Source organism: Carcharodon carcharias, chromosome 17, assembly GCF_017639515.1.
Source record: "Carcharodon carcharias isolate sCarCar2 chromosome 17, sCarCar2.pri, whole genome shotgun sequence".
NCBI classification, from domain to species: Eukaryota; Metazoa; Chordata; class Chondrichthyes; order Lamniformes; family Lamnidae; genus Carcharodon; species Carcharodon carcharias.
In genome coordinates this window covers 113,761,093-113,786,994 of record NC_054483.1, presented here as the reverse complement: position 1 = coordinate 113,786,994, position 25,902 = coordinate 113,761,093, and the positions used below count along the sequence as shown (strand labels likewise).

Here is a 25,902-nt window from a genome sequence, read left to right as displayed (position 1 = left end):
CTGGGTTGCTGCCCTGTGGGGGTTCTTGTTTCTAATGGGTGTGGGTGGGTGCCGTCCATCATAAACGGTGGGAGGGCCTCTGTAGCCTTAGTGGCAGCCCAGCTTGGAGGTGGTACTCTTCAGCTACAATCCATGAGGGAGGCAACAGAAACCTCAGCTATTCTTCCCTATGACGTGGCAGAAGAAACTCATGTGTGAGACTTGAGTTAAGAGCTGCACAGAGCCAAAACACAACAGATGTATGGATAATGTGACAAAGGCACAAAAAGGAGGAAGGCGCCAGCTTTGATCCCCGTTCTGATTTCAGACTGAAGTTGAATCTGGGACCTGCTCAACAAGTGTTTTTGTATTGTACCACTGAGGGGAATCTTAAGCTTGGATCTTAAACCCTTGGCAATGAGCCAAATTCTTTTTATATATTTGACCTCAGGACACAAGTTTAGTCTGGCAAGCCTCATTGGTTGTTGTGAGACGGTGGCTCGATTCCTTGTGATGAGGGCATTCCCACAATGATATTAAATAGGGAGCTACAGGAATACTGACCCAGCAGCGATGAAAGAAAGGTGATGAACGGTCAAGTTATGGTAGATGACTTCAAGGGGAAACTTGGAGATAATGGTACTCCCACGACATTGCTGCTTTTTGCCCTTTCCAGCTGTAGAGATCAAGGGTTAAGTGCTGCTGGAGTGCACTGGAGTGCTGCTCCAGCACCTCCCAACAGGGCCAGGGAGAGGTGGGTGCAGACGGCTCCAAGCACTGGGGCCTGTGCGGGGTTGGGGGGGTGTGGGGGGGAGCCTGGGCTCAGCATTTTAACCTGAGCTCTCGTCACCCGTGCTGGGCAACTAGAGTTTAGGACCTGACAGACCAGCTTAAAAACAAATCAGAATTTTCAGGTTTGGGAGGGTGTGGGTATTGGGGATGGGCGAGGTTGTTGGAGGGAGGGGTGAGAAAGAGGTTGGTGGTGGTAGGGGGCACTAATACTGTTCAGGTAGAAAGCATAGTTTTACTGACTACTAGGGACTTAAGTGAGTAATACGTAAGAAAACAGTGTAATAGTAGATTTAGAAATGATATGGCCAACACACTTTCTTAGAGCTCCGGCACCTCTAATTTTGGCACTACATGGAGGGGATGGTCTACTGTAAATCCTGTAAATTGTACACACTGTAGCCATGGTGTGCTGATGATATAGGAGGTGGACATTGTATCCATTGGCAGGGATGCCAATCAAGCAAACTGTCCCATCCTGGAGAACCAGGCTCACTAAGACCAGCATCCTGCTTAAAAAAATACATCAGCCCCGACAGCTAGGCTTAGCGAGTCTTGACCATTCAACACTTGGGTGTGCAGCCAGTTAACCCACAATCTCTATTTGGGCGGCATTAGTGTGAGTCCCATGCAAAACCATGAAAAGTGCCTTGTGGCTTAACGCCATCCCACATCCCCCATGTTGCATCTGCCCAACTAAGCCTCTTGGCATTTTTATGAGCATAACCAATTTGAGGAGCAAATCAAAAATAAAGGGGCAGAATTTTACGGCAGTGGGATCTTACGTTCCCACTGAAGTCAGTGGGGTTTAGAATGTCTCGCCGCATTTTATGGCCTTGTCCCCACCGAAATGGGGTCGCAAAATTCTGCCCAAAGTGTCCATGGGACATGGTTTCCAATGTGGTGAGCAAGCCAGCTGGTCACCTGATCAAATCCTGGTTGGCAATTTTGCAGGTACCTCTGACTGGCCTCAATTACCCACTAACTCTCTGAAACCTAACTGGAAACTCCAATTATTTTACAATAGAGAAAAATCCCTCCTCTTGGATTTGTAAGCTGTTTCAGGCAAAACAAGGCAAGTGAGAACAAATCTATTGCACACAATGGCCCTTAGAGTAAAAAAAAACCACTTAAATTTAGGCTGATTCTCATCTCTTCCATCTTTATAGAAAAATCATTGAAGATGCTTTGGGAAATGCTGTTATGTCGATAGTATAAAACTTCATTTACAGAGATGGTGAACTCACTGAATTTTTATAATCTTCTAATTTCTCTGCTCCGAATTTTCAAATGGATCCAACTCCCACTTCCTTCATTCACTCAGTTTGAATTGGCTTCTAATTTAAGCCCTGTGAACATCTGCATGCATTTCCTTTTCTTCCTCGTTGGCATTTATAACCATGGCTGTCAATCTCCTGAGGCAACTCATTAAAATGTTATTACTGACTTTTAAGCAAGCTTTAAGAGCTCGATGTTTCCTTCCTCCTCCAGTCACTCCTCGCTCATCCCCGGAAGGTGCTGAATCAAACTGGGGGCCAGGTCTGCAGCTGTCAGCTACCGCGCACTTCATGTGTAAGCGGAGACGGTTTTGTGTCAGCAGCCCTACTTCATGGAAATATTCCAGCTGAGCCCAAACCACAACTGATGCTCACACACATGGACCTTTCGGGGTTAGAGGGACGAGCCAATTCCACCCCCACTCCCCCCCCAATCCCAGTCTTGCAATCAAAAGATGCAATGGCCTCAGCCTCTAAGTCAGAAGGTTGAGAGTTCAAGTCCCACTCTAAAGACTTCAGCACTAAATCTATGCAGACACTCACTCCTGTGCAGCATGGAAGGATTATTGCACTGTCGAAGGTGCTGCCATTCAGAAGAAATGTGAAACCAATGCCCTGTCTTCTCCCTCCAGGTGGGCATAAAAGATCCCACGGCACTATTTCAAAGAAGAACAGAGGAGTTTGTCCCAGTGTCCTACCCAATATTTATCCCTTAGATTATTTGCTTTGTTATCACATTGCTGTTTATGGGAGCTTGCTGTGCACAAATTGGCTGTTACATTTTCTACATTGCAACAGTGACTACACTTCAAATGTACTTTGTTGGCTGTAATATACTTTGTAACTTCCTGAGGTCATGAAACATGCTATATTAATACAAGTCTTTCTTTATTAAATATATATATAAATATACACATTCATTAAATATGTGTACTGTACACCTAACTTGTGTGTTTAAATATATGTATATATGTGTGTGTGTGTGTGTGTGTGTGTGTGTGTGTGTACGTATGAATGAGTACTTAGAAATGTGTTGTTAATAAAAGTGTAAATCAACCCCAATATGAACAATGGCCTCATAAAATAATCTTGTGAAAGAGACCCTTTTTGAGGATACAATAAAAATAAAGTTGGAAATTGGTAAGTGATCCAGGGCAGATAAAAAGATAGAAAAATTGGAGCAGGTCCCTTTTTGCCTCACAGAAACAGGTCAAGTGCATTTGAAAGACTAGTTCTATTTAATAGGCCTGGATTGTACTGGGTGTGGAGTCATTCAGAGGAGTTCAACAGAACAAAGTCTGCAGTTAATTGAAATGATTTTGGCAGCAGAGTCAAGTCCAGGAGAGGAAATTGTGACTTCCAGTGTCCCGCAGGATTTGAGCACATTGTATAGGGCGACAATGAGAGAGTGCTGCTTGGTCAGAGGTGCCGTCCTTCTGATGAGATTTTAAACCGTGAGGTCCTGTCCACCTATTTGTCCAGATGTTAAAGATCCTATAGCACTACTTGAAGAAGAGCAAGGCGCTTTCCCTGCTTATGGCCTGCACTCCTCTCATAATCAATAACATTAAAACCAAAGTTACCAGCTCACTCATCTCATTGCTGTTTGTAGAACATTACTGGTGCCTAATTGCCTATGTAACAGCAGTAAGTGGAGTAATTCATTGTACGTAGAACATTGAGATCCTTCAATAATGTGATAAGATGCAATATAAATGCAAATATTTCTACGTTATTTCTTTTCTGATATATTAACCTCTGGCGATGAACATTCACATGGACATATAGTTAGATAGCTGTTATCTGAAAAAGACGAATATGCTTCAGTATCTGAGGAGTCATGAATGGCGCTGAACATTGTGCAATCATCTATGAACATCCCACTTCTGATCTCACGATGGAAGGGAGGTCATTGATGAAGCAGCTGAAGGTTCATCATTCCACAAATGCTGCTTAACTTGCTGCATTATTCCAGCATTTTCAGTTTCTGTTTTGGATTTCCAGCATCTGCAGCTCTTTGCAGTCAAAATCCAGGAACTGCCTCCCTAACAACGCTGTAGATGTCCCTACACCAGACGGACCGCAGCAGTTCAAGAAGGTGGCTTACCATTGCCTTCTCAAGGGCAATTAGGAATGGGCAATAAATGCTGGCCTAGCCAGCAATGCCCACATCCCATGAACAAATAGAGGAAAAAGTCTCCAAATTTGTCTTGAACCCTTGTCATGGTCATGGCTTCGTTTGAAGCTATATGCCGGAGTTACTGTCTTATTTGCCTCCAGGAGTTCACTTCTCAGTCACATCCTTTCAGAGACTGAAAGTTGCAGCCGTAGAATCTGTGATACTGCACCTGAGACCAAGTCATCTGTGGAAGGCAAATAACCAGAAACCACCAATAGGGCAGCAGTGTAGATGAGTAGATGTTTTGTCATTTTTCTGACTATGTCTGGGGGAAAGGTCAGAGAGAAATTATGAAGATCTTTCCCTATTAAATATGTAGATAAGGTAAATGGGTGGTTTCTATTTTCTTGTTTTATATTTTAAGGTAACTGATGTAGTTCTTGTCATTGAAATCATGTCAGCTCAGCCCGTGTAGATAAATGTGTCAAAGTCTGTTAATCTAGAATTAATCCTCCATCATACCATTCCAATTAAGAATGTCTCCTGGCACTTGGCACTGGGGGACTCCCAATACTCATCATAACGACCAGAGCTTTGAAGTTTCCATCAATGTATGCTCAATTCAGTCACATTTCTCTCTGCTACTTTAACACTGACATTGACCTATTTAATTACCTCTACTAACAAAGCAAATGGGCATCAAAGGAACACACAGGAGAGGGCCGCCTTAACCTAACCAGGTTGATAGGACATGGACAGGTTAGGGTGAGAGACATATTTTTAAACCCTGCTGACTTTTAACCCTCCCCAGCCATTAACCCATCCAAAACCAATCCATTTGCCTCGAGTTAAAAATGGGTCATTGACTTCAATGTAGAGTACAAACGCAAGGGGAATGAAATTGGGTGGGTATTCCATTAAAAAATAAACCAAATAACCAAAACAATTAATTATTTTACAGTTGTTATTTTATAGTCGCGTGGTAGCACAGAACATGAGTATTGCTGTAAAAAGAGACAGGCTGTCGAAGCTTTTGACCTTGTGCATATCAGGACAGACACAAGAATACCAAATTTCAAAGGGAGAAACAATTTACGCTACATGTAAAAATGATGCATTCAGGGGAGACAATGGAATAATGCATTGTCACTGGACTAGTAAACCAGAGACCCAGGGTAATGATCTGGGGACCTGGGTTCGAATCCTGCCACAGCAGATGGTGGAATTTGAATTCAATAAAAATCTAGAATTAAAAGCCTAATGATGACCATGAAACCATTGTCAATTGTTGTAAAAACCCATCTTGTTCACTAATGTTCTTTAGGGAAGGAAATCTGCCATCCTTACCTGGTCTGACCTACGTGTGACTCCAGACCCACAGCAACTTAAATGCTCTGGCAAGCCACTCGGTTGTATCAAACTGCTACAAAGCCTCAAAAAAAGGAGTGAAACCAGACAGACCATCCAGCATTAACCTAGGCACCGGAAACGACAACAGCAAACTCAGCCCTGTCGACCCTGCAAAGTCGTCCTTACTAACATCTGGGGGCTAGTGCCAAAATTGGGAGAGCTGTTTGACAGACTAGTCAAGTAACCTCACGGAATCATACCTTCCAGGCCATGTCCTGTGCCACCTGTGTTAAATGGGATAGATTTTGAACAGATCCAGCAACTCAAGACTGGGCATCCATGAGGCACTGTGGGCCATCAGCAGCAGCAGAATTGTACTCGAACACAATCTGTAATCTCATGGCCCGGCATATCCCTGATTCAACCATTACTATCGCCAGCTTGTACTTCCAGCAAGTTACAGCACAAATCATTTTCAAACTGAATGGGGGGTGGGGGAGAAGTGTCTAACAGGGCAGGCTGTGAGAGGCCACACTCCGGCAAATCTCAGCCTGATTTTCATTTATTCATGAGCAAGGTGTGTTAAATGGAAAAGTGTTTCGTCAACAGACATAAGAACCAAAAATAAATCCCTCAAAAATGGTAAGTGATTGATGCGGTACTGCTCAGTGCCAGGGAGTGGAGTCGAAGAGGAATTTGAGTCTTAATCCACTTAATTCCTGTAAACACTTAACTGTATTGTGAGGAACCTCATGTTACAATGCCACATAACGTTTGTCTATCATCGGTCAACTTTTAAGAAATACCAAATTCAAACTAAATACTCAAGGGCTTGCTTTAAGAACCAGCTCACCTAGGGACACCCCTGTCCAAATGAGTTTTCTGTTGTTACAGTATCACTTTGGAACGTGCCCATTCAGAACATTCACGGGTGTTATAGAGTCAATACTGGTGGAGCAGGTTTGCAAATGAAAAGTAAAAGCCACCTATTCGCAGCTCTCCCAATGTCTCAGCAGGTTTTATCTGGTGGAAAGAAACACCAAAACAAGGAAGTCCCCCAGCTTCGATCTAGTTATGCTAAATTAGCTGGTATGCTGTACTTCATTACCTCTGAGCTACAGTAGCAAAACTCTGCTGGTGTGCCTGTTCCTGATCACTAAAATAGAAGGCAAGAGCTTACATTTATATAGAGTCTTCCACAACTTCAGGACATCCCAAAGCGCTTTACAATCCATGAAGTATTTTTGAAAAGTAGTACAGCTGTAACATAGGAAAAACGTGGCAGCCAATTTCCACATAGCAACCTCCTACAAACAGCAATATTATAATAACCAGATAATCTGTTTGCTGAAGAATAAATATTGACTAGGACAGTTGGCCTACTTTTCTTTGAGAATGTGCCACGGGATCTCTTACATGCACTTGAGAGGGAAGACAGGTTCTTGGTTTAATGATCCATCCAAAAGACAGCACCTCTGACAGTGCAGAATTCCTTCAGTACTGGACTGCTGCTATAGCTGATCACCTTTCAGTGTTTGCTGCTGTAATTTCAAATGGTTCACTGATGTCCTATAAATCTCCCATCTCAACACTGTCTGGCCTACATGTGACTCCAAACCCACATCTACATTATTGACTCTTAACTGCCCTCTACAGAGGCCAAGGTGAGCCCCTCAACTCAGGGTACAGGGTAACTAGGGATGGGCAATAAATGCTCCCTTGCCAGCAATGCCCACATTCATCAGAAAAAATACAAGAAAATCAGGATAAGGGCTAAAAACAAAAAACTGCGGATGCTGGAAATCCAAAACAGAATTACCTGGAGAAACTCAGCAGGTCTGGCAGCATCGGCGGAGAAGAAAAGAGTTGACGTTTCGAGTCCTCATGACCCTTCAACAGAACTGAGTGAATATTAGGAGAGGGGTGAAATAACGGAGAGAGGAGCAATACTTCTTCAAGGTAGGCATTATATAAGGGCCATTGACTGACCCAGCTCCTGAAAGTCAACCTTTTAATTAAGGGGATGCTAGCAAAGCAGTTATCTTACTGGATTAGTCATTCAGAGGCCTAGACAATGCTCTAGAGACATGAGTTCAAATCCCACCATGGCAGCTGGAGGAATTTAAGTTCAATGAATTAATAGATTTGGAGTAATAATGATTAAGCAACTGGAATGTTGTAAAAACTCATCAGGTTCCCTAATCCCTTCAGGAGAGAAGAGCTGCTACCCTTACACGGTGTGACTCTGGTCCTGCAGAAGTGTAGCTCTCTCTTTCTCAACTCTCCCCTGAAAAGCCCTAGCAAGCCATTTGTAGCTGCAGATGGCTCACCAAGGACAATTAGGGATTGGCAATAAACGTTGGCCCTGGTAGTGATGCCCAAAACCCAAGAATAAATTTTTAAAAAAGCTATCCAGTTTGCCTGACCATGGTGAGACAGAGGATTTTGTTTTCTGGTCACATTCCAACTTAATGCTTGTCAAAACTGTTCAAGGTCTGGTAACAAAAGCGTTTCATCATAAGGCACCCCGCTTACCAAGTGACCTCTTGCTGTGGATTGTGGGCGGCTAGTCATGTGTATTTAAAACGGAATCCAGCCTTTGTACTTCCAGACTATAGGGAACACACATTAGTACAAGCTGCTTAGGTTTGTGAAGACTGTGGGAATCCGAAGGTAGCTGAATTATCAATTTGAGTGTTATACTGAAGGGAAAAAAACCCAACAGGCTGCCTTAGTACCAACACAGATACTTCGCTCCATACAAACTATTCTCTGCTGCTCCTTTTTGTGTCTGTGCTAGTAAATATTTTGAATATTGTAAACTTTTATTCATCCATCTCTATCTCCTTAGTGGCTTGATCCCACCACCCTCTCTCCTCCCCTCCTAGGTCCATTTCCCTCCTACTCTTACTGAGTTAGTACAGTCTTAACGTGTCCCTGTTGTACTTCACCTGATTGAAGACTTTGAACAGCTCAACCAGCTCCAGTTTAGAAGAATGAGAGGTGGTTTCATTGAAACAAATTAAACATTTAAGGGGCTTGACAGAGTAGATGCTGAGAGGATGTGTCCCCTGGCTAGAGATTTTTTTAACTAGGGATCAAAGTCTCAGTTTAAGCCCCTGTGCTTTAATCTATATATTGATTGACAGCCCAGCCATCTGTTGAGCCTTTGAAACAGTGGAACAAATGGCAATCTGTTTAGGCTACTGCAAAGTTTTTGATGTACTCAGCTCTGCATATTATATGGACACAGCTTGCAATAGAATCTCATTATGAGCTCCAAGCTCCACAAATGGATTCAGCTCGGTAGCAGCTCGGTAACAGGTATCAAGGGGACTGAGAGCTTTGTTTTATTGGCAGTTTTATGAGCAGTTAATATGATTATATTTTTGCAGAGGTTTTTGAATGGCTGGTTGTTTATTTTGATAGTTTCATGTGCAGCTTAAAGACTTCTCAATGTTATTATAGGCAGTTCTGTCCATAGTGGAGAATGGGTAAGTGGAGGGGTATGGAGGGGGTATGGGGTGGATGAGGGTGAGGGTTAGTGTGCCTATCACTCATTTACAGAACTCGGCTGATTTCCCAGTGAATGAGTCAGGCCTTATAACTTCCTGGCCTCAGCATCACCCTGCTTCCCTTCCTGCCTTGGACCTGTGTCCGGAGGCAGCCCCAACTCCAGCCCATCCCTTAAATTGACAAAACAGATCAGACAGCGAGAGCTGTAAATCAAACAATCTTTTCCCTGAGGTGCAGGTGTTTCAGAGCTCTAATGGCCATCTGGGGCTCTCATTTCACAATATTTACTTACATAAGATAGAGGTTTCAAGTGCTTGCGGTTTCTGCTATTGATACATTAAATGGTCTGGATGATTGCCAATTTCATTGGAACTGTAGTAAAAAGCAATTTTATGAATGGTGGTTGTTTTCTTAAACTTTTTAAACACATCCTATTGTCATTACAGGGTTCAGTGGTTCCATATGGAGCATGTGAATGGGCATAAATTTGTACAAAAGGTATGAGGGACCATGGGGGGGCCATGGGGAGTGTGTGGGGGGAGGGGGGGATGAGGGGTGTGACAGCTGGAGAGCTTTTGTGTTTTTATTGTAACTGAGACAAAGTCCCAAAGCAACGAGGCAGGTCTTTAAAACAGCTCGCCTCGGCAACCAGCAGCCTTTGTGACTGCCTGCAAACTCTTCCTGGAGGCAGCGCTGACCCAACTCCTATGAGCACCCAGAACAGAAATCTTTACAGGTGCTTCCTCTTGAGGTGGCTGCGCGAAGCTGGGAAGTTTCCTGGTTCCTGCCTCAGAGCAGAAAATCCAGCCTGTTAGGGCAGGTGAGCCAGAGCTTGGCCAAAGAGGAGGGTTGTCAGCAGCGTCTTAATTGAGGAGAGGTAGGTGGAGAGACGGAGAGGTTTGAGGAGGGAATTCCAGAGCTAAAGAGGTGGGTTTTAAGCAGTGTCTTAATAGTCCAGATTCAACCCAGGGAAATCATCAAGAAAGCGTGATTGTAATCGGTGGAGAACAGAAAGCCTGTCGTAAAATCCAGCCAAGAGAAAGAGACCTCCCTAAGGAGATACTTCTTTCAGCCCACGTCAACTAACATTGAAAATAGCTGGGAATTTATTGCTACTAAACTTTCCCCTTTAACACTGCCAGCAATGGCTGTCAAAACTCCAATTCAAAATAAATGCCACTGTTCCTATTCTATTACCTGTACTGACAAACTCAGTGAATTTATTAATTCAATACACGGCTCATTAATGAAACATGATTAACGATGGACATTAAATCAGAGTGGCTTAAGGGCTCGGTCCTTTTCTGAGCCTCACTAGTGAAAATGCCTCAATCCATCTTTGTACACTTAGAGCAAGAGTTCGCCTGTATATCCCTTGTTTAATTATTAACATACTTGGTAATTGTGCACAACCACACACAACCACTGGGTCTTTCCAAGAAGAGTTGTAGATTTGCTGATTCAGAGGAGCTCTTAATAAAACATGGTCCTTAGGGCCTGCTTCTAACTATTCTGTGCTCTTGTGCTCTCCTCTTTATCGTTCTTTGAGCATCCTCTAAGAAGTCCTTTCACACTGATTAATCGCACATTGCTTAGCCTCACTGTATTATCTTCAGTGTGTTTTATTTAATAATATGAACAAGTATTACTGCTCCAAGGTTACCCATTAAATTGGTGAACAGACCGGAAAGCCGACAAATATTGAATCAGCTTTTCAGCTCTATGTTTGAAAAACTTAATTTTCTCTTCGTTAGGGTCATTACTCTTCCCCATTGAGCAGAGGAGGCTGGATCATTGAGGATGTTTAAGGCTGGGTTAGACAGATTTCTGATTGACGAGGGGTCAGGACTATTCAGGGTGGGGGGAGGGGGGCAGGCATGAAATTGGATCTAAGGCCACAATCTTATTGAAGGCCGAACGGCCTACTCCTGCTCCTATTTCCTAGTTCCTATCCTGTGTTATGGCCACAACAAACTGAGGGAAAGGTTGCCTCAGACCATGGGCGGAATTGTATGGCCCCCATCGCGGCAAAGGCCGTTCAAATGTCCATTGACTTCAGTGGGACCGTAAAATCCCACCGGAGCGAAATGCCGCCCCCTGATGCAGCATTTGCCACTAGATATTTGAATGAAGGCAGATGGGACATGGCTAGAGCATGGAGTAGTTCACTGGGCTTATAACCTAGCTTTAACCCAAGGTTGTGGGTTCAATTCCCACTCTGGCACTGAAGCACAACAATCAAGGCAGACACTCCAATGAGAGGGTGCTGCATTGTCAAAGGTGCAGTCATTCAGTTGAGACATTAAACCAAGACCCTGCCTGCCCTCTCAGGCGGAAGTAAAAGATCCCATGGCACTATTTCGAAGAAAAAGAGGGGAGTTATCTTTCTTGCCCAGGCCAATATTTATCCCTCAATCCACTTCACAAAAACAGATTGTCTGGTCGCTATCATGTTGCTGTTTCTCTTCAGTTCAACTGTTTGTATAAAAAAAAAGGCTTGCATTTATATAGCACCTTTCAAAACCTTAGAAATGTTCCAAAGCGCTTTATAGCCAATGAGGTACTTTTGAAACATGGTTGCTGCTGCAATGTAGGAAGTGCAGCAGCCAATTTGTGCATCGCGAGACCCCACTAGCAGCAATGTGATAATGGAGGACAATTGGTCCTGGGAGGTGGCGCTAAATGGACAGCATTGCATTTGCCACTGGTTTATACGCCCTGTTTAACATTGCATTCGATTAAAGTCAATGGAACTGAGTATCAACCATAGCGTTTAAACAAGTGGGTAATTTGTTCTCACCCATTTCACGCTTCTATCTGAGGTGAGTTTCTAGCCCATTGTGTTTTGGTCAGATTTGGCCAGTGATGTGCTATGTTCATACATAATACTATAGACTGGATCATCTTCTAACATTGTGTTGAAGTTACATTTTAAGGGCAACAGATAGTGTGCAGTCTCACTATGTGAAGCTGCCAATTCGCAATAACTCAGAGTCTTTTTGTGCTGTATATCCACCAGGAACTAGACTGTGACTCTCCAAACTCAAGGGGCATGGCTCCATTGCAAATCAGAGACTTTCAACCCAGCAGTCTGAACTGGAGTTGAGCCTAGAATCTAGGAATGAAAACTAGGCTAACCCACTCCAGTGGCCTATCCCTCCATTGCTTCAATCTGGACATTTAAGACCACACAGCGCTGCAGCAACTCACCAAGGCTCCTTCGACAGCACCTTCCAAATTCATGGCCTCTATCATCTAGAATGACAAGGGCAGCAGAACACCACCACCTGCAAGTTCCCCTCCAAGGCACACACCATCCTGACTTGAAACCATATCACCGGTCCTTCACTGTCACCAGGTCAAAAGACTGGAACCCCTTCACACCAGATGGACATTCTTTTAATTCATTCATGGGATGTGGGCATCGCTGACTAGGCCAGCATTTAAGAGTCAACCACATTGCTGTGGGTCTGGAGTCACATGTAGGCCAGACCAGGTAAGGACAGCAGACTTCCTTCCCGAAAGGATATTAGTGAACCAGATGGGTTTTTACTAAAATCAGCAATGGCTTCATGGTCATCATTAGACTTTTAAGTCCAGATTTTTATTGAATTCATGTTTCACTATCTGCCATAATGGGATTCAAACCCATTACCCTGGGTCTCTGGAATACTAGTCCAACAATAATACCACTATACCATTGCTTCCACCACCTTCTTGAGAATAATTAGGGATGAGCAAATAAATGCTAGCTTTGACAGTGATGCCCACATCAACAGAGACAATTGGTATAATTTGCGTTGGGGAGAGCACAAAATTACCAGGCAACCCATTACTTCAATTCCCTACTCCATTTTGTGCCATAATTTTGTGCCACTCTACCATGAATGGGTGCTCGGGCCTGTAATATTCCTGCCCACGGGCCTGTAATGTTCCTGCTCATACATGAGTGGGCATTTTACAATGGTTTGCAACTTTAGGGAAATGCATCATGAGGCCTTCTGTACTGCAAATTTCCATGATTCTATGTGGTATATTCCCCATCATTTGCAGCCAAGCAGAGGGCATCAGGAGTGTAAATTTTAGCCTGGTTGCTGAGCCAAATCAGCATAAAAGAGAACTAGAAGCTTCAAAACCATTTTGTTCTAATGCTTTGGGTGATCATCGAGGGCCAATTTTACACTGCAGAGCGATTTGTTTCCTTTCCACCTGAGATAGGAGCAGCCGGTGTTCTATAAATGAACACTACCTCTACCCAATATATTTAGCCACCTCCCCCGCCATTGCCCCCGGCACTGGGAAATGGGCCAAGGGCTTGTGGAACAAGTTCTCAAAAGGTGGAGGAGGGTCTCATCTTGCCAAAGATCTGTCACTATTGAGGGACAGGCAGGAAATGCATGCCCTGCTTCTCTATGTACAGTCATTAGGCCTTTTCTTGACTTTAGAACACTCAAGAGTTTGTTTTGCATCTTATGGATACTGGTGCCAGAACCCCACACCTTCAATTAGGTTTCTGCGCTTTATTTTGTAGCCCATTAGCTCAGGATTAGTGAACACACAATGGCAACTTTTTTTTTGAAGAAATGAAGTAACAAACACAGTGAGGGATGGAAACATCTTAATTTAATGCACAAATGGAATTAAGCAACAAAACGGTTCCATGAATAAATTAAGTAACTTACATGGAATATGTGTCCATACGCTGAAACATAAAATTATTTCTTACAATCTCCAATATGGATTTAGGAACAAGTAAGCCCTCACTCTCACAAGTCAGTTTCTCACAAATGAGGAACACCACACATCTCCAGGATTTTGTGCTCATTAAGTTTTGACATTGTGTTTTGAGGCAGATTCTCATTTCCTTACGGAACAAGCTTCTTTTCCAAATTAATTTGCTGCCTCTTTCAATCTCGCTGCATCATTTCCTTGCTGTTGTTTCAATTGGTTGCCAGTGGCGATGTAATGTTGCCTTAGTTACCCATTTTATGACTCCTTCTTTGTGGGTTAACAAGCTGCAAAGCATCAGCCTGTCTGTAACCCCACACCCCAAGGGGGCCTAGTTGAGAGCAGGGTATCCTCATGCAGGTAATCTCACATCCCACCATCCAGTGACCAGGCCAGCTGGTCCAAAGAGGATTGTCTAAGCTAAATAGTTCACTTCAGTTGAAATAGTTTGTTTGATAACAAAACAAAAAAAATCAAGGCGGTTCAGACCATCGACCTTTCACTTCTGACACCTGGGTTCAAACCTGGCCAGATTGGGTGAGAGTTTCCTTTTGCTAGCTGTGAAGGACTTGTGAAAAATGGTTTCGGGCCTCCTCTATCCAATCCTTAAGGGACATGGGCCCACAGCATCATATTGGAGCTAATCTCATGCAGAAGGTTTGTGTGCGATGTGGAAAAAGGGTGCATTGTTGCACTAAAGATTGTTTGTCTGGGTTTGGGGCTCAGACAGTTGTTGGGGCAGTGTAGAGCGCACACGGTATCTCACCCTATGCTCTACCTGATCTGCGAAAGTCGCTTTATACTGTCACTCGGTTCCTGAATCTAGCATTAAAATTCCTCTACTTGATGTGCACAAAAAAAGGTTGTAGAAGCACTATATTGTCGACACAAGCTAGAACATGTGGGTTAACAGCAAGCAAAGCACATGAGAATTAGATTTACTTGAGGTTGCTCTCTCATCCAGGGGAACAGAGCTCAATATAAGACATGAGGAAATCTTTTTAAATTGCTGAAAGCTAAAGGAACTTGAATGCAACAGAGTGTAATGACTGCAATTGTGGCCTAGCCACTTCTCAGGGGGATTCAAGCTCTGCGCCTCTACCCACAGTGTTTATTAGCACAGGCCTATCATTTTAGCAGGCTTTCAAGTGGATTGAGGAGTGGTTTAACTAAGCCATTGCAGGCCAATTGAATCCGCACCAGACAGAATGGTGCAGAAGGTGACTTTGTAAACAGCATCTAAATGGTAGAACTTAGTTCTGTTGAAGAGTCATGAGGACTCGAAACGTTGACTATATCCCTCTTCGCCGATGCTGCCAGACCTGCTGAGTTTTTCCAGGTATTTTTATTTTTGTTTTGGATTTCCAGCATCCACAGTTTTTTTGCTTTTATCTTAGATTAAACGGCCTTCCAGTTTACTCTGCTGTTTAATAAGATCATGGCTAATCTTTGACCTTAATTCCACTTACTCACCCAATTACCATATCCCTTGATTACCCCTGAGTTCAAAAGTCTATCAATCTCAGTATTGAATATGCTCAACAACAGAACACCCAGAGCCCTCTGAATTGCAGAGATTTGCAACTCTCTGAGATCCTTATCTCAACTGTAGAAGGCAGACCCCTTGTCCTGTCCCCCAGTTCTGGATTCTGCAGCCAGCAGAAACAGCCTTTCAAAACCTCTCTGAATCTTATACTTTCCAATAAGGTCACGTCTCATTCTTCTAAACACCAGAGTATAGGCCCAATTTACTCAGCCCCTCATTATAGGCAACCCACTTATCCCACGAATCAATCTAGTAAACCTTCATCACACTACCTCCAAGTCAAGTATATCCTTCCTTAGGTAAGGAGACCAAAACAGTACACAGTACACCAGATGTAGACTTACCAAAGCCCTACAAAGCTGCAGCAAAGCCTCCTTACTTACTCCAACCCTTTGCAATAAAGGCCAACATACCAGTGCCTTCCTAATAGCTTGCTGTGTCTGCATGCTGACATTTTTGTGTTTCATGTACAAAGTTTCTTACTATTTAAAAACCGTTGTTTTATTCTATTCTTCCTGCCAAAGTAAATAACCTCACATTCCCCCCCCCCACAGTACTCCATCGGTGGGCCGAATGGTCAGCTTCTGTGCTGTATAATTCTAGGCTCAACAGCATAGAGACCACCCTCCAGAAAATTCAACTTAGCTGGACAGGCTACTCTCCCACAAGGATGACTACAAAATCCCCAAACAGATCTCCTACTGGGAACTGTCTCAGAATAAACAACATCGGGGTGGTCAGTACAAATTATAGAAGGACGTCTTAAAGAAGGGCCTTACAAACACTGCGGCCGGCCAGTCCACATTTAGGGCAAGCACTGAAATTCGGTTCAGCTTGCTGTGTGGACCCACCTATGCCAAATGGACAACAACTAACCTGCCCAGGGAAAGGCCAGGCATGGCGCAGTTGCAGAAGTGCCCCCCACGTACCAACAACGAAAATACCAGCTGCCAGTTCTGTGGACGTCCATGCCAATTCTGCATCGGACTCTTCAGTCCTGAGAGGACCCCACAGTTGACGATGAGGTCACTTACAGCTTGGGCACGCTTGAACAACGATGAGTCGAGCGCTAACAATTCTGTGTGATTCTGTTTCTCCAGAGCTAACTCGGCAGAGAGACTGTTTATAGCAACCCGCAACTCCGTTCGCAGCGGATCTATAAGATGGCCGGTCCTTCACCACTCTCAGAATCAACTTCATGCATTCCCCACTCACCCTATGCCTCCCTTTGTTGCTGGGTTAGGATCAAGCGGCCTCCAGGGTAGGCTGTCAATTCAATACATCTCAGGATGTATACATCCAACCAGCCTGGATTGTCATGAGGACTCAACTGATTCACTACTGACCTTCAAGGAGGGAGTCCTGCCAACACCCACCCCACTTCCTCTAAAATTATGTGTGACTCCAGATGCACACTAAGTGGTTGGCTTTTAAATGCCCTCAGGGCAACCAGAGATGAGTAATACTTTTTTAAAAACTCATTCACAGAATGTGGGCTTCGCTGGCTGGGCCAGCATTTTATACCCATCACTAATTGCCCTTGAGAAAGTGGCGGTGAGCTGCCTTGCCAGTGAAACCTATACCCCAAAAACAAACGTTTGAATAATGCTCCCTATCATACAGTCCGTCCCCCTGCCCACCCTAAACACCCCGGAAAAGCAACCCACCCCTCACCCTAAGCCCGGGCATTAGCTCCATGCCACCACCACCTACCCCCCCCCCCCCCAACCCCCGTCCCTACTCATGCCCCCATTCCCTGCAACACTCTCCCTGTCACCCGTACCTGGGTCTGCTGGCCAATAGGCCTCGCCAGCCAATAGGCCTCAATAGCCTCCCGTCCACCATTTAAAAAATGCTTAACAATACGCAAACGGGATGCTGAATGATCAATTCAGACCCATCCCCACGTTAAGGACCAGTGCTGCAGCTCTCTTTTAAACAGAAAGGGGATCGCTCTAAGAGATTATTTTTCCCCACGCAATTCTATTTAAAAATGTCAGCCAAAAATGTCACTAGGTGTGGGCACTGCGGTTAAGCCGGCACTCTAGAGCTGGGCAATCCACCTGACGTGATACTTACACTTCACCAGCTGAAGCTCTTGCTATCGCCCCCCCAGTCACGACCTGTAAGCACCAGCACCTCAGTCCGTGTAGGTGATATACAGCTCGAATTTAAACCCTTGATTTGGACTACAGGTAATTTGCGCGCACAATTTTATCAGCATAAATACGCCTGCACGTACAAAATGTATTTACCATTTTATTCCACAGTCTGGAAGCATCACTCCACAAAAAGCTCAGATTCAATGTTTGACTCACCATTGTGATTGTCCTGCGGGTCTGTAGCAGCCTGCCTTTTAAGAGGAGTTTCTCCCTGGGTTACACAGGAACAGGAGGAAGAGGCCATTCAGCCCCTCAAGCCTGTCCTGCTTGGGGGACCTGACACGTTTGGTTGACAAGCATCAAAAGTTCACTCGAGTCTCTCATTTTAATCTCCCCCTGCGTGTCTTTTGTAAGCTTCCTGGATTTTGTATCAAATCTCTCTTTTGATTGCTATCCAAACAGAGTCAAGTATATATATATATATATATATATATATTAAAGCTCAAGGGGGGGGTTATTTACAGGTGATGAAGGTTCTTTTTATACACAATTTGTTTTGGAATCGTAAAGGGGCCTCAGGTTTAGACAAAATACTAACGTAGGCCCTTCCACGGTGGATTTCCCTTGAATACTGACTGAGGTAGATAACTTGGAGTTCTCGCTGAGAGGTCCCACCACTTCTGCTCTCCTCACACTGAGCTTTCGTCCGGCTTCTCCACCAGCTGAGCGTGTTTCCGCTTCTCCAACATTTTGCTCAGCTCTTCGGTGAAGGAGTGGTAATGGGGCAAGGTGGACTCCATCTCACTAGCCTGCCGCAGCAGGACATAGCTGTTGCCGTTCATCTTCCTCAGCACGTGTGGCAGGCCTGGCAAGCCGTTGGGGGTGGTGGCGCTGGCGGGCTCGGGGTTGCAGGAGCACGGGTCAGGAGGGAGCGGGAGAGGAGGCGGGGGGGGAGGTGGAGGCAGCAGCTCGGCGCTCGGCGTCCTGTGGTTGCCCGTCGTCACCCCCTCGCCGGGGATTATCTTCAGGAAGCGGTCGTCACGGTAACGGCCCGGCTCCACCTCTTCGCCCTTCCCCACGCAAGTGCCGGAAACGTTTTGCAGCTCCACCAGCGACGACCTGGGGAGCCGCACGTTGTAGTTGCCCCTTTTGGAGGGCGAGCAGAAGAGGTAGATGGACAAGGTGGACAGGACGAAGGAAACAGCAGCCAGGACTGCAATGATTAAGAGATATATGAATTCCCGGCCCTTGGAGATCTGCCGCTGAGCTGATGTTGGAGGGGAAAAAGGTGAGAGTGCCGAGTTTTCCATTACGGTGATGTTGTACGAGGCTACCGCGTACCTAACTCCGTTTTCTTCAGCAAAGCAGTCGTATTCTCCATCGTCCGTGACCTGCGCATCTTTTGTCACCAGAGAACCATCTTTTAGGCAGTAATGTTTCCCATCGTTACCCAGGAGATCAACCTCATTGATTTTCCATCTTGCAATGGCTACGTTGGAGCTGAGACGGCATTGCAGAAAAACGTCTGTTCCTTTCTGGACTCTTCTACTCTTCACTTCCAAAGGAACTGCGGAGAGAAAAAAAAAGGTATAATAATTGGAATTGGAGCAATACTGTTATTGCTGTGAATGTAAGCAGAACTTTTACAGTGAGAGAAATATCTCTATCCAATCGTTGCAATGAAGCAAGTATTATCGAGCGTCACCAGGGAAAGACTCCACTTCAGTACATTGTTATAGTGGCACATTGGCCTGTCAGAGTGGAATGTATGTTTAAGGCCACCTTTAAGATCAGAGCCAATGAAGTCTGTTTGAAGTGTAGTCACTATTATAATGTTGGAAAACGCAGCAGCCAATTTGCACACCGCAAATAGCAATGTGATAATCACCAGCCAATCTGTTTTAGTGATGGTCGGTGAGGGATAAATATTGACCAGAGCACCGGGGATAACTCCCCTGCTCTTCAAAGTGCTGCGGGATCTGATAGGTTCTGTTTACCTGAGAGGGAAGACAGGGTCTAGGACATTTTTTTTTTCTATTTATCAGCACTTAGCAGTCACGGGTCAGGGTGAGTATACGATAGATGCAGAGTAAAGCCCCTTCTTTCCCTTCCTGATCATTTTAACCCCAACCTCAAGTTGGTGCCCAGGAATGTAGTGGCACGACAATCCCAAAACCCAACAACCATTCTTACGATCAGTCTGAACAGGTTTAACATACTGTTGCCAATTAATGTAGGATTATGGTAGATTTTTGTTCTTGTAGGTTCAATACCAATGAGCGGCTGCCTTAACTTATAAGATGACAGTGATAAACTTGTAGAATGGGCATAAAATTTGCAAATGAATTTAAACAGAGGCAAGTCTGAGGCATTACATTTTGGTAAGAAAAATAAGGAGGTCACAGATTGCTTGAAAATAAGAATCTAAGTGGGGTAGAGGTGCAAAGGGATCTGTGAGTACAAATATTCAGGATAGAAAAACGTGGACTGATTCAGAAGAGTCAGCATGGATTTGTTGAAGGAAAATCGTGTCTAACTAACTTGCTGGAGTTTTGTGAAGAGGTAACTGAGATGATTGATGAGGGAAAGGCTATTGATGCGGTGTATATGGGACTTCCAAAAGGTGTTCGATACAGTGCTACACAACAGAATTGTGTGGAAAGTTACAGGTCATGGAATGAAAGGGACAGTAGCAACATGGATACAAAATTGGCTAAGAAATAGGAAACAGAGTAATTGTTAATGGGTATTTTTTGGGCTGGAAGAAAGTTTATAGTGGAGGTCCCCAGGGGTCAGTATTGGGACCCTTGCTCTTCCTGATATGTATAAATGATCTAGATCTTGGTGTGCAGGGGACAATTTCAAAGTTTGTGGATGATACAAAACTTGGGAGAACTGTAAATTGTGAGGAAGACAGTGTAGAACTTCAAAAGGACATTGACATATTGGTGGAGTGGGCAGATAGGGGGCAGATGAAGTTCAATGTGGAAAAGTGTGAGGTGATGCACGTTGGTACAAAGAACATGGAGAAGCAGTATAAAATTAACGTAGGATTATGGTAGATTTTTGTTCTTGTAGGTTCAATACCAATGAGCGGCTGCCTTAACTTATAAGATGACAGTGATAAACTTGTAGAATGGGCATAAAATTTGCAAATGAATTTAAACAGAGGCAAGTCTGAGGCATTACATTTTGGTAAGAAAAATAAGGAGGTCACAGATTGCTTGAAAATAAGAATCTAAGTGGGGTAGAGGAGCAAAGGGATCCGTGAGTACAAATATTCAGGATACTGGAAACGTCAACTCTTCTCTTCTCCGCCGATGCAGCCAGACCTGCTGAGTTTTTCCAGGTAATTCTGTTTTTGTATAAAATAAAGGATACTATTCTAAAGCGTGTTCAGAAGCAGAGAGACCTGCATGTATATGTACATTAAAGGCAGCAGGACAGGTAGAGAGAGCTGTTTCTAAAGCATACAGTATTCTAGGCTTCATTAATAGGGGCATAGAGTACAAGAGCAGGGAGGTTTGATGAACTTATATAAGACACTGGTTAGACCTCAGCTGGATATTGTGTATAGTTCTGGGCGCTACCCTGTAGGAAGGATGTGAACGCACTGGGGAGAGTGCAGAAGAGGTTTACGAGAATGGTTCCAGGGATGAGACACTTCAGTTATGAGGAAAGACTGGGACTGTTTTCCTTGGAGAGGAGAAGACTAAGAGGAGGCTTGATTGAAGTTTCCAAAATCATGAGGGGCCTGGACAGAGTAGATAGAGAGAAACTGTTCCTGCTCATAAATGGATTGAGAACCAGAGGGCACAGTTTTAAAGTGTTTTGCAAAAGAAGTGAATGCAAGGTGGGAAAAAACTTTTTCACACAGCGAGTAGTTAGGGTTTGGATTGCGCTGTCTGGAAGTGTGGTGGAGGCAGGTTCGATTGAGGCATTCAAGAGGGCATTGGATGGTTATTTAGATTGAATCAATGTGCAGGGTTACGGGGAAAAGGCAGGAGATTGGCACTAAGTTAAAATGCTCAGAGAGCCGGTGCAGACACGATGGGCTGAATGGCCTCCTTCTGTGATTCTGTGATACACACATCATTAAAAACAGTGAGGCAGGTTTGTTTATAAGGCCATTAAAAAAAGCAAACCAAGAACTAAAGTTTATTCTTAGAGGGATAAATTATTTTTCTCTTTATTCTTTCATGGGATGTGGCTGTTGCTGACAAGGCCAGCGTTTCATGCCCATCCCAAATTGCCCTTGAACCAAGTGTCTTGTTGGGCCACTTCACACGGAGCAGTTAAGAGTCAACCACACCACCATGGGTCTGGAGTCTTTCCCTAAAGGACATTAGTAGATCTGTACAACAAGTGCTAATAGTTGTCATGGTCACCATTACTGAGACTAGCTGGATATGGGCATTGCTTATAAGGTCAACAATAATTAGCCACCTTCCCTGTTTGCCCTGCACACAGTGGGATTGCTAAACCATTTCAGAGGGGGACTTTAAGATTCAACCACATGTGGGACTGGAGCCACACCTAAGCCAGACTGTGTAAGGACAGCAAGATTTCATCTCAGAAGATAACTGTGAACTGATCGGGATTTTATGACAATCTGACAGCTTCATGGTCACTTTCACTAACATCTTAATTTTATTTACAGATTTTTAAGCTGAATTCAAAGTCAACCGTGGATATGAACCTACATTCTCTGGATTATCAATCCAGTAATATCACCACTACAATACTGAGCCCACTAAATTACCTAGCTGTCAGCAAACTATTCCACTTCCTTTCCTTATCTAGGCTGTTCCTTCAGTGTTCAATTGGATCCCTTCCTTCTTCATCCCTCCCATCACACAGTTTTCTCGATACAGAGAGAAAAGAGAATGAAAGACTTGCATTTATATAGCGCCTTTCACAACCACCAGACGTCTCATAGAACCGTAGAATCACAGAATTGTTACAGCGCAGGAAGCGGCCATTCGGCCCATCATATCTGCACCGGTTCTCCGAATCAGCAATTCACTGAGTGTCATTCTCCTGCCTTCTCCACATAACCCTGCACAATCTTCCTTTTCAGATAAGAGTCTAATTCCCTTTTGAATGCTTTGATTGAACCTGCCTTTACCACACTCTCAGACAGTGCACTCCAGTCCTTACCCACTTGCTGTGTGAAAAAGTTTTTTCTCATATAACTTTTGCTTCCTTTGCCAATTACTTTATAAATGTTCTCTCTCATTCTCGATCCTTTCATGGGTGGAACTGTTTCTCCCTATCTAATCTGTTCAGGCCTCCCATGATTTTGAATACTGCTGTCAAATCTCATCTCAGCCTTCTTTTCTCCAAGGAAAACAGTCCTAACTTCTACAATCCATCTTCATAACTGAAGTTTTTCATCCCTGGAACCATTCCTGTGAATCTTTTCTGCACTCTCTCTCCAAAGCCTTGACATACTTTCTAAAGTGTGGTGCCCAGAACTGGACACAATACTCCAGCTGAGGCTGAACCAGTATCTTATAAAAGTTCAACGTAACCTCCTTGCTCTTGTACTCTTTGCCCTATTAATAAAGGCTAGGATACTGTATGCTTTATTAACCACCCTGTCAACCTGTCCTGCCAACTTCAATGACTTATGTACATATACATCCAGGTCCCTATGCTCCTGCATCTCTTTTAGAACTGTACCTTTTATTTTATATTGTCTCTCCATGTTCTTCCTACCAAAATGTATCTCCTCCTTGAAATTCATCCACCACCTGACTGGCCATTCCACCAACTTGTCTATGACCTTTTGAAATTCTACACTATCCTCCTCACAGTTCACAATTCCTCCAAGTTTTGTATCGTCTGCAGACTTTGAAATTGTGCTCTGTACACTAAGGTCTAGGTTATTAATAAATATCAGGAAAAGCAAGGGTCCTAATACTGACCCCTGGGGAACTCCACTGCAAACCTTCCTCCAGTCCGAAAAACATCCATAAACCACTTCCCTCTGTTTCCTGTCACTCAGCCAATTCCGCACCCATGTTGCTACTGTCCTTTTTATTCCAAGAGCCATTACTTTGCTCACAAGTCTGTTGTATGGCACTTTATCAAACACCTTTTGGAAATCCACGTTCATGTACAAGTCCATGTGTCAACAAACTTTATAGCCAATGAAATACTTTATGAAGTGTAGTCACCGTTGTAATGTAGGAAATGCAACAGCCACTTTACAGCAAAGTGATTATAACCACAATCTGTCTTTGTCTGATGTTGACTGAGGCCAGCACACCAGGGATAACTCCCCCTACTCTTCTTTGAAATAGTGCCAAGGGATCTTATATATTCAACCAGGCAGGCAGGGCCTCAGTTCATCTGAAAGACCACATCTCCGACAATGCACTGGAGCATCAGTCTTGATTTTTGTGCTCAAGCTCTGAAATGGGACTTGAACCCAGAACCTTGTCATTCCGAGGTAGGAGTGCTATCAGCCAAACCATAGCTGATACTTAGGAGAATGACATTCTTCAGTCAAATCCTCACTAGCTGTCCTGCGAGAGACATTCCCACACTCTGTGGACTGCTACGACCAACAGTAAAGATTACCCACAAATGTGAAAGTAAACAACTACATACCATCTCCACTGCTGTTCAAACACCCTTTGTTCCCAGTCACAATGTCTTGAATCAGCTGCGCTCTACAACAGAGAAAACAAATCTTGAGTGAAGTGTAGGAAACGGGAGTCTATTAGCAGCAGAGAACCAGAGGAAAGAATCTCCACAATGCTGCTGCATCAACTGAAAGGCAAGGAGGGGGTTAGAGGACCACCCACCACTTTCACCTGCCAATGACCCCATGCCAAAATCCCAGGAATGAGGTCATTTAAGTTCAGGGTTGGCATCCACATCTATATATTATCATATATATAATTATAGAGTATATATCATTACCCTCTGAGTGAAGATGCTCCATTGACTTATGCCTACACTCCCCATATTTTATTGTTTCCCCTAATATTTCAACTTTTTTCCACTGGAAAATATTTATCTTTGTCAATTCCACTTCAGGACAACCTTTCAAACTTTACTCAAGGCACCCTAAAGTCTCCTGGTTTCCAAAGTAAACCATGCGTTCCGGGGTTGCTAAGAAGGCCTCATGGGCACCAACACACTGCACTGAGGTATGGTGCAAATCATAGCTTTGATTTCCCTCATACTGAGTTTGTTGTTCCAACATCACAAGATGGGAAGTGGATTACACCAGGTAAGCAGATTACACTGGGTGACGTTCATGTGTCTCCTTGAAGCCAACACCAACTGCCTTGGTTCAAGTCGATGTTCTGCACCAGTGGCAACATCCAGTGTAGAAAGAGCAAGAGTTTTACATAGATTTAGATAGAATGTACAGCACAGAAACAGGCCATTGGGCCCAACTGGCCCATGCTGGTGTTTACACTCTAAATGAGACAACCCCTCTTCAACTAATTCTACCTTTATTCCTTTGTATGTCTATCCAGCTTCCCCTTAAATGCAAGAGGGGACAAGGATATAGAACATCTTCTATACAGAGATTGGAGAGAGCTAATGGACCCCTAATGATATCATTAGCCTCTTCTCCAGAACTCAATTGGAAATCTGGTGAAACCATTAACCTCTTCAGAGCTCAAGGGGAGTTGCTGACTCACTATCGCCTTACACTATCATAACAAAAATCAATCCAAGCAACTTCTTTCCAATTATAGATTTTGCATCTGTATTCTTTCAGTTTCAGAAATTTCTCTTCCTGGAACATATCTAATAAAGAAACCACCCAAGCTGCTGTGTAAGCTCAAATATCTGCCAAACAACTTTGAACAAACAAGGCATTGCCTAGGTAACAAGAATGCTGTTGGAAATCTTTTAATTTGTGTGTCTTTACCACTCCCTGCTAATGTCAGCGCTTCCTCCACTTATGACAAGTGTAACATTAACAGTGTGTTGTAGAGGGTCAAGCTGCACAAACTCAGCCAGAATTGGCTTGGATTCCCCTGAAACACAGATGCCTAGGGACAGGAGGAGACCATTCAGCCCCTCAAGCCTGTTCTGCCATTCAATGAGATCATGGCTGACGTCACTTCAAATACCTGCCTTTGCCCCACATCCCTTAACACCTTCGTTTAACAAAAATTCATCTCAGCTTTAAGATTAAGAATTGATCTAGCGTCAGCTGCCGATTGCGGAGAGAGCTTCAAACTGCTGCCATCAAAATGTTTCCTAATTTCAATCCTGAAAGGCCTGACTCTAATTTTAAGGCTGTGCCCCCTATTCCTAACCCCAACTGCTTACTTTTAGTCAAAACTCTAGTCCCTCACCGCCTAAATAATCTGAGAATAATACTTTTATTTTCTCCCTTCCTTTGAAAGCATAGGGGGTTATTTTAACATTAACTGATGGTGCAACATGCGCAATATCAAACTAGCCACTCATTCTACATCTGTCTCAATTTAACCTTCCTAACCTTAATGCATTAGGCCA

At 43.9% G+C, this 25,902-nt stretch overlaps 1 protein-coding gene across 1 annotated transcript in view; it reads right to left on the bottom strand.

The window, feature by feature from the left end:
* sema4gb (sema domain, immunoglobulin domain (Ig), transmembrane domain (TM) and short cytoplasmic domain, (semaphorin) 4Gb) overlaps positions 1-25,902 on the bottom strand; it is a 168,014-nt gene that overhangs the window by 6,027 nt on the left and 136,085 nt on the right. Inside the window, exons 14-15 of the mRNA XM_041209634.1 lie at positions 24,025-24,086; positions 17,623-18,973 (exon numbers count right to left, since the gene is read on the bottom strand). Of these exons, the coding sequence (XP_041065568.1) occupies positions 18,096-18,973; positions 24,025-24,086 (940 nt within the window). The 3' untranslated portion in view covers positions 17,623-18,095. The remainder of the gene's footprint in view (positions 1-17,622; positions 18,974-24,024; positions 24,087-25,902) is intronic.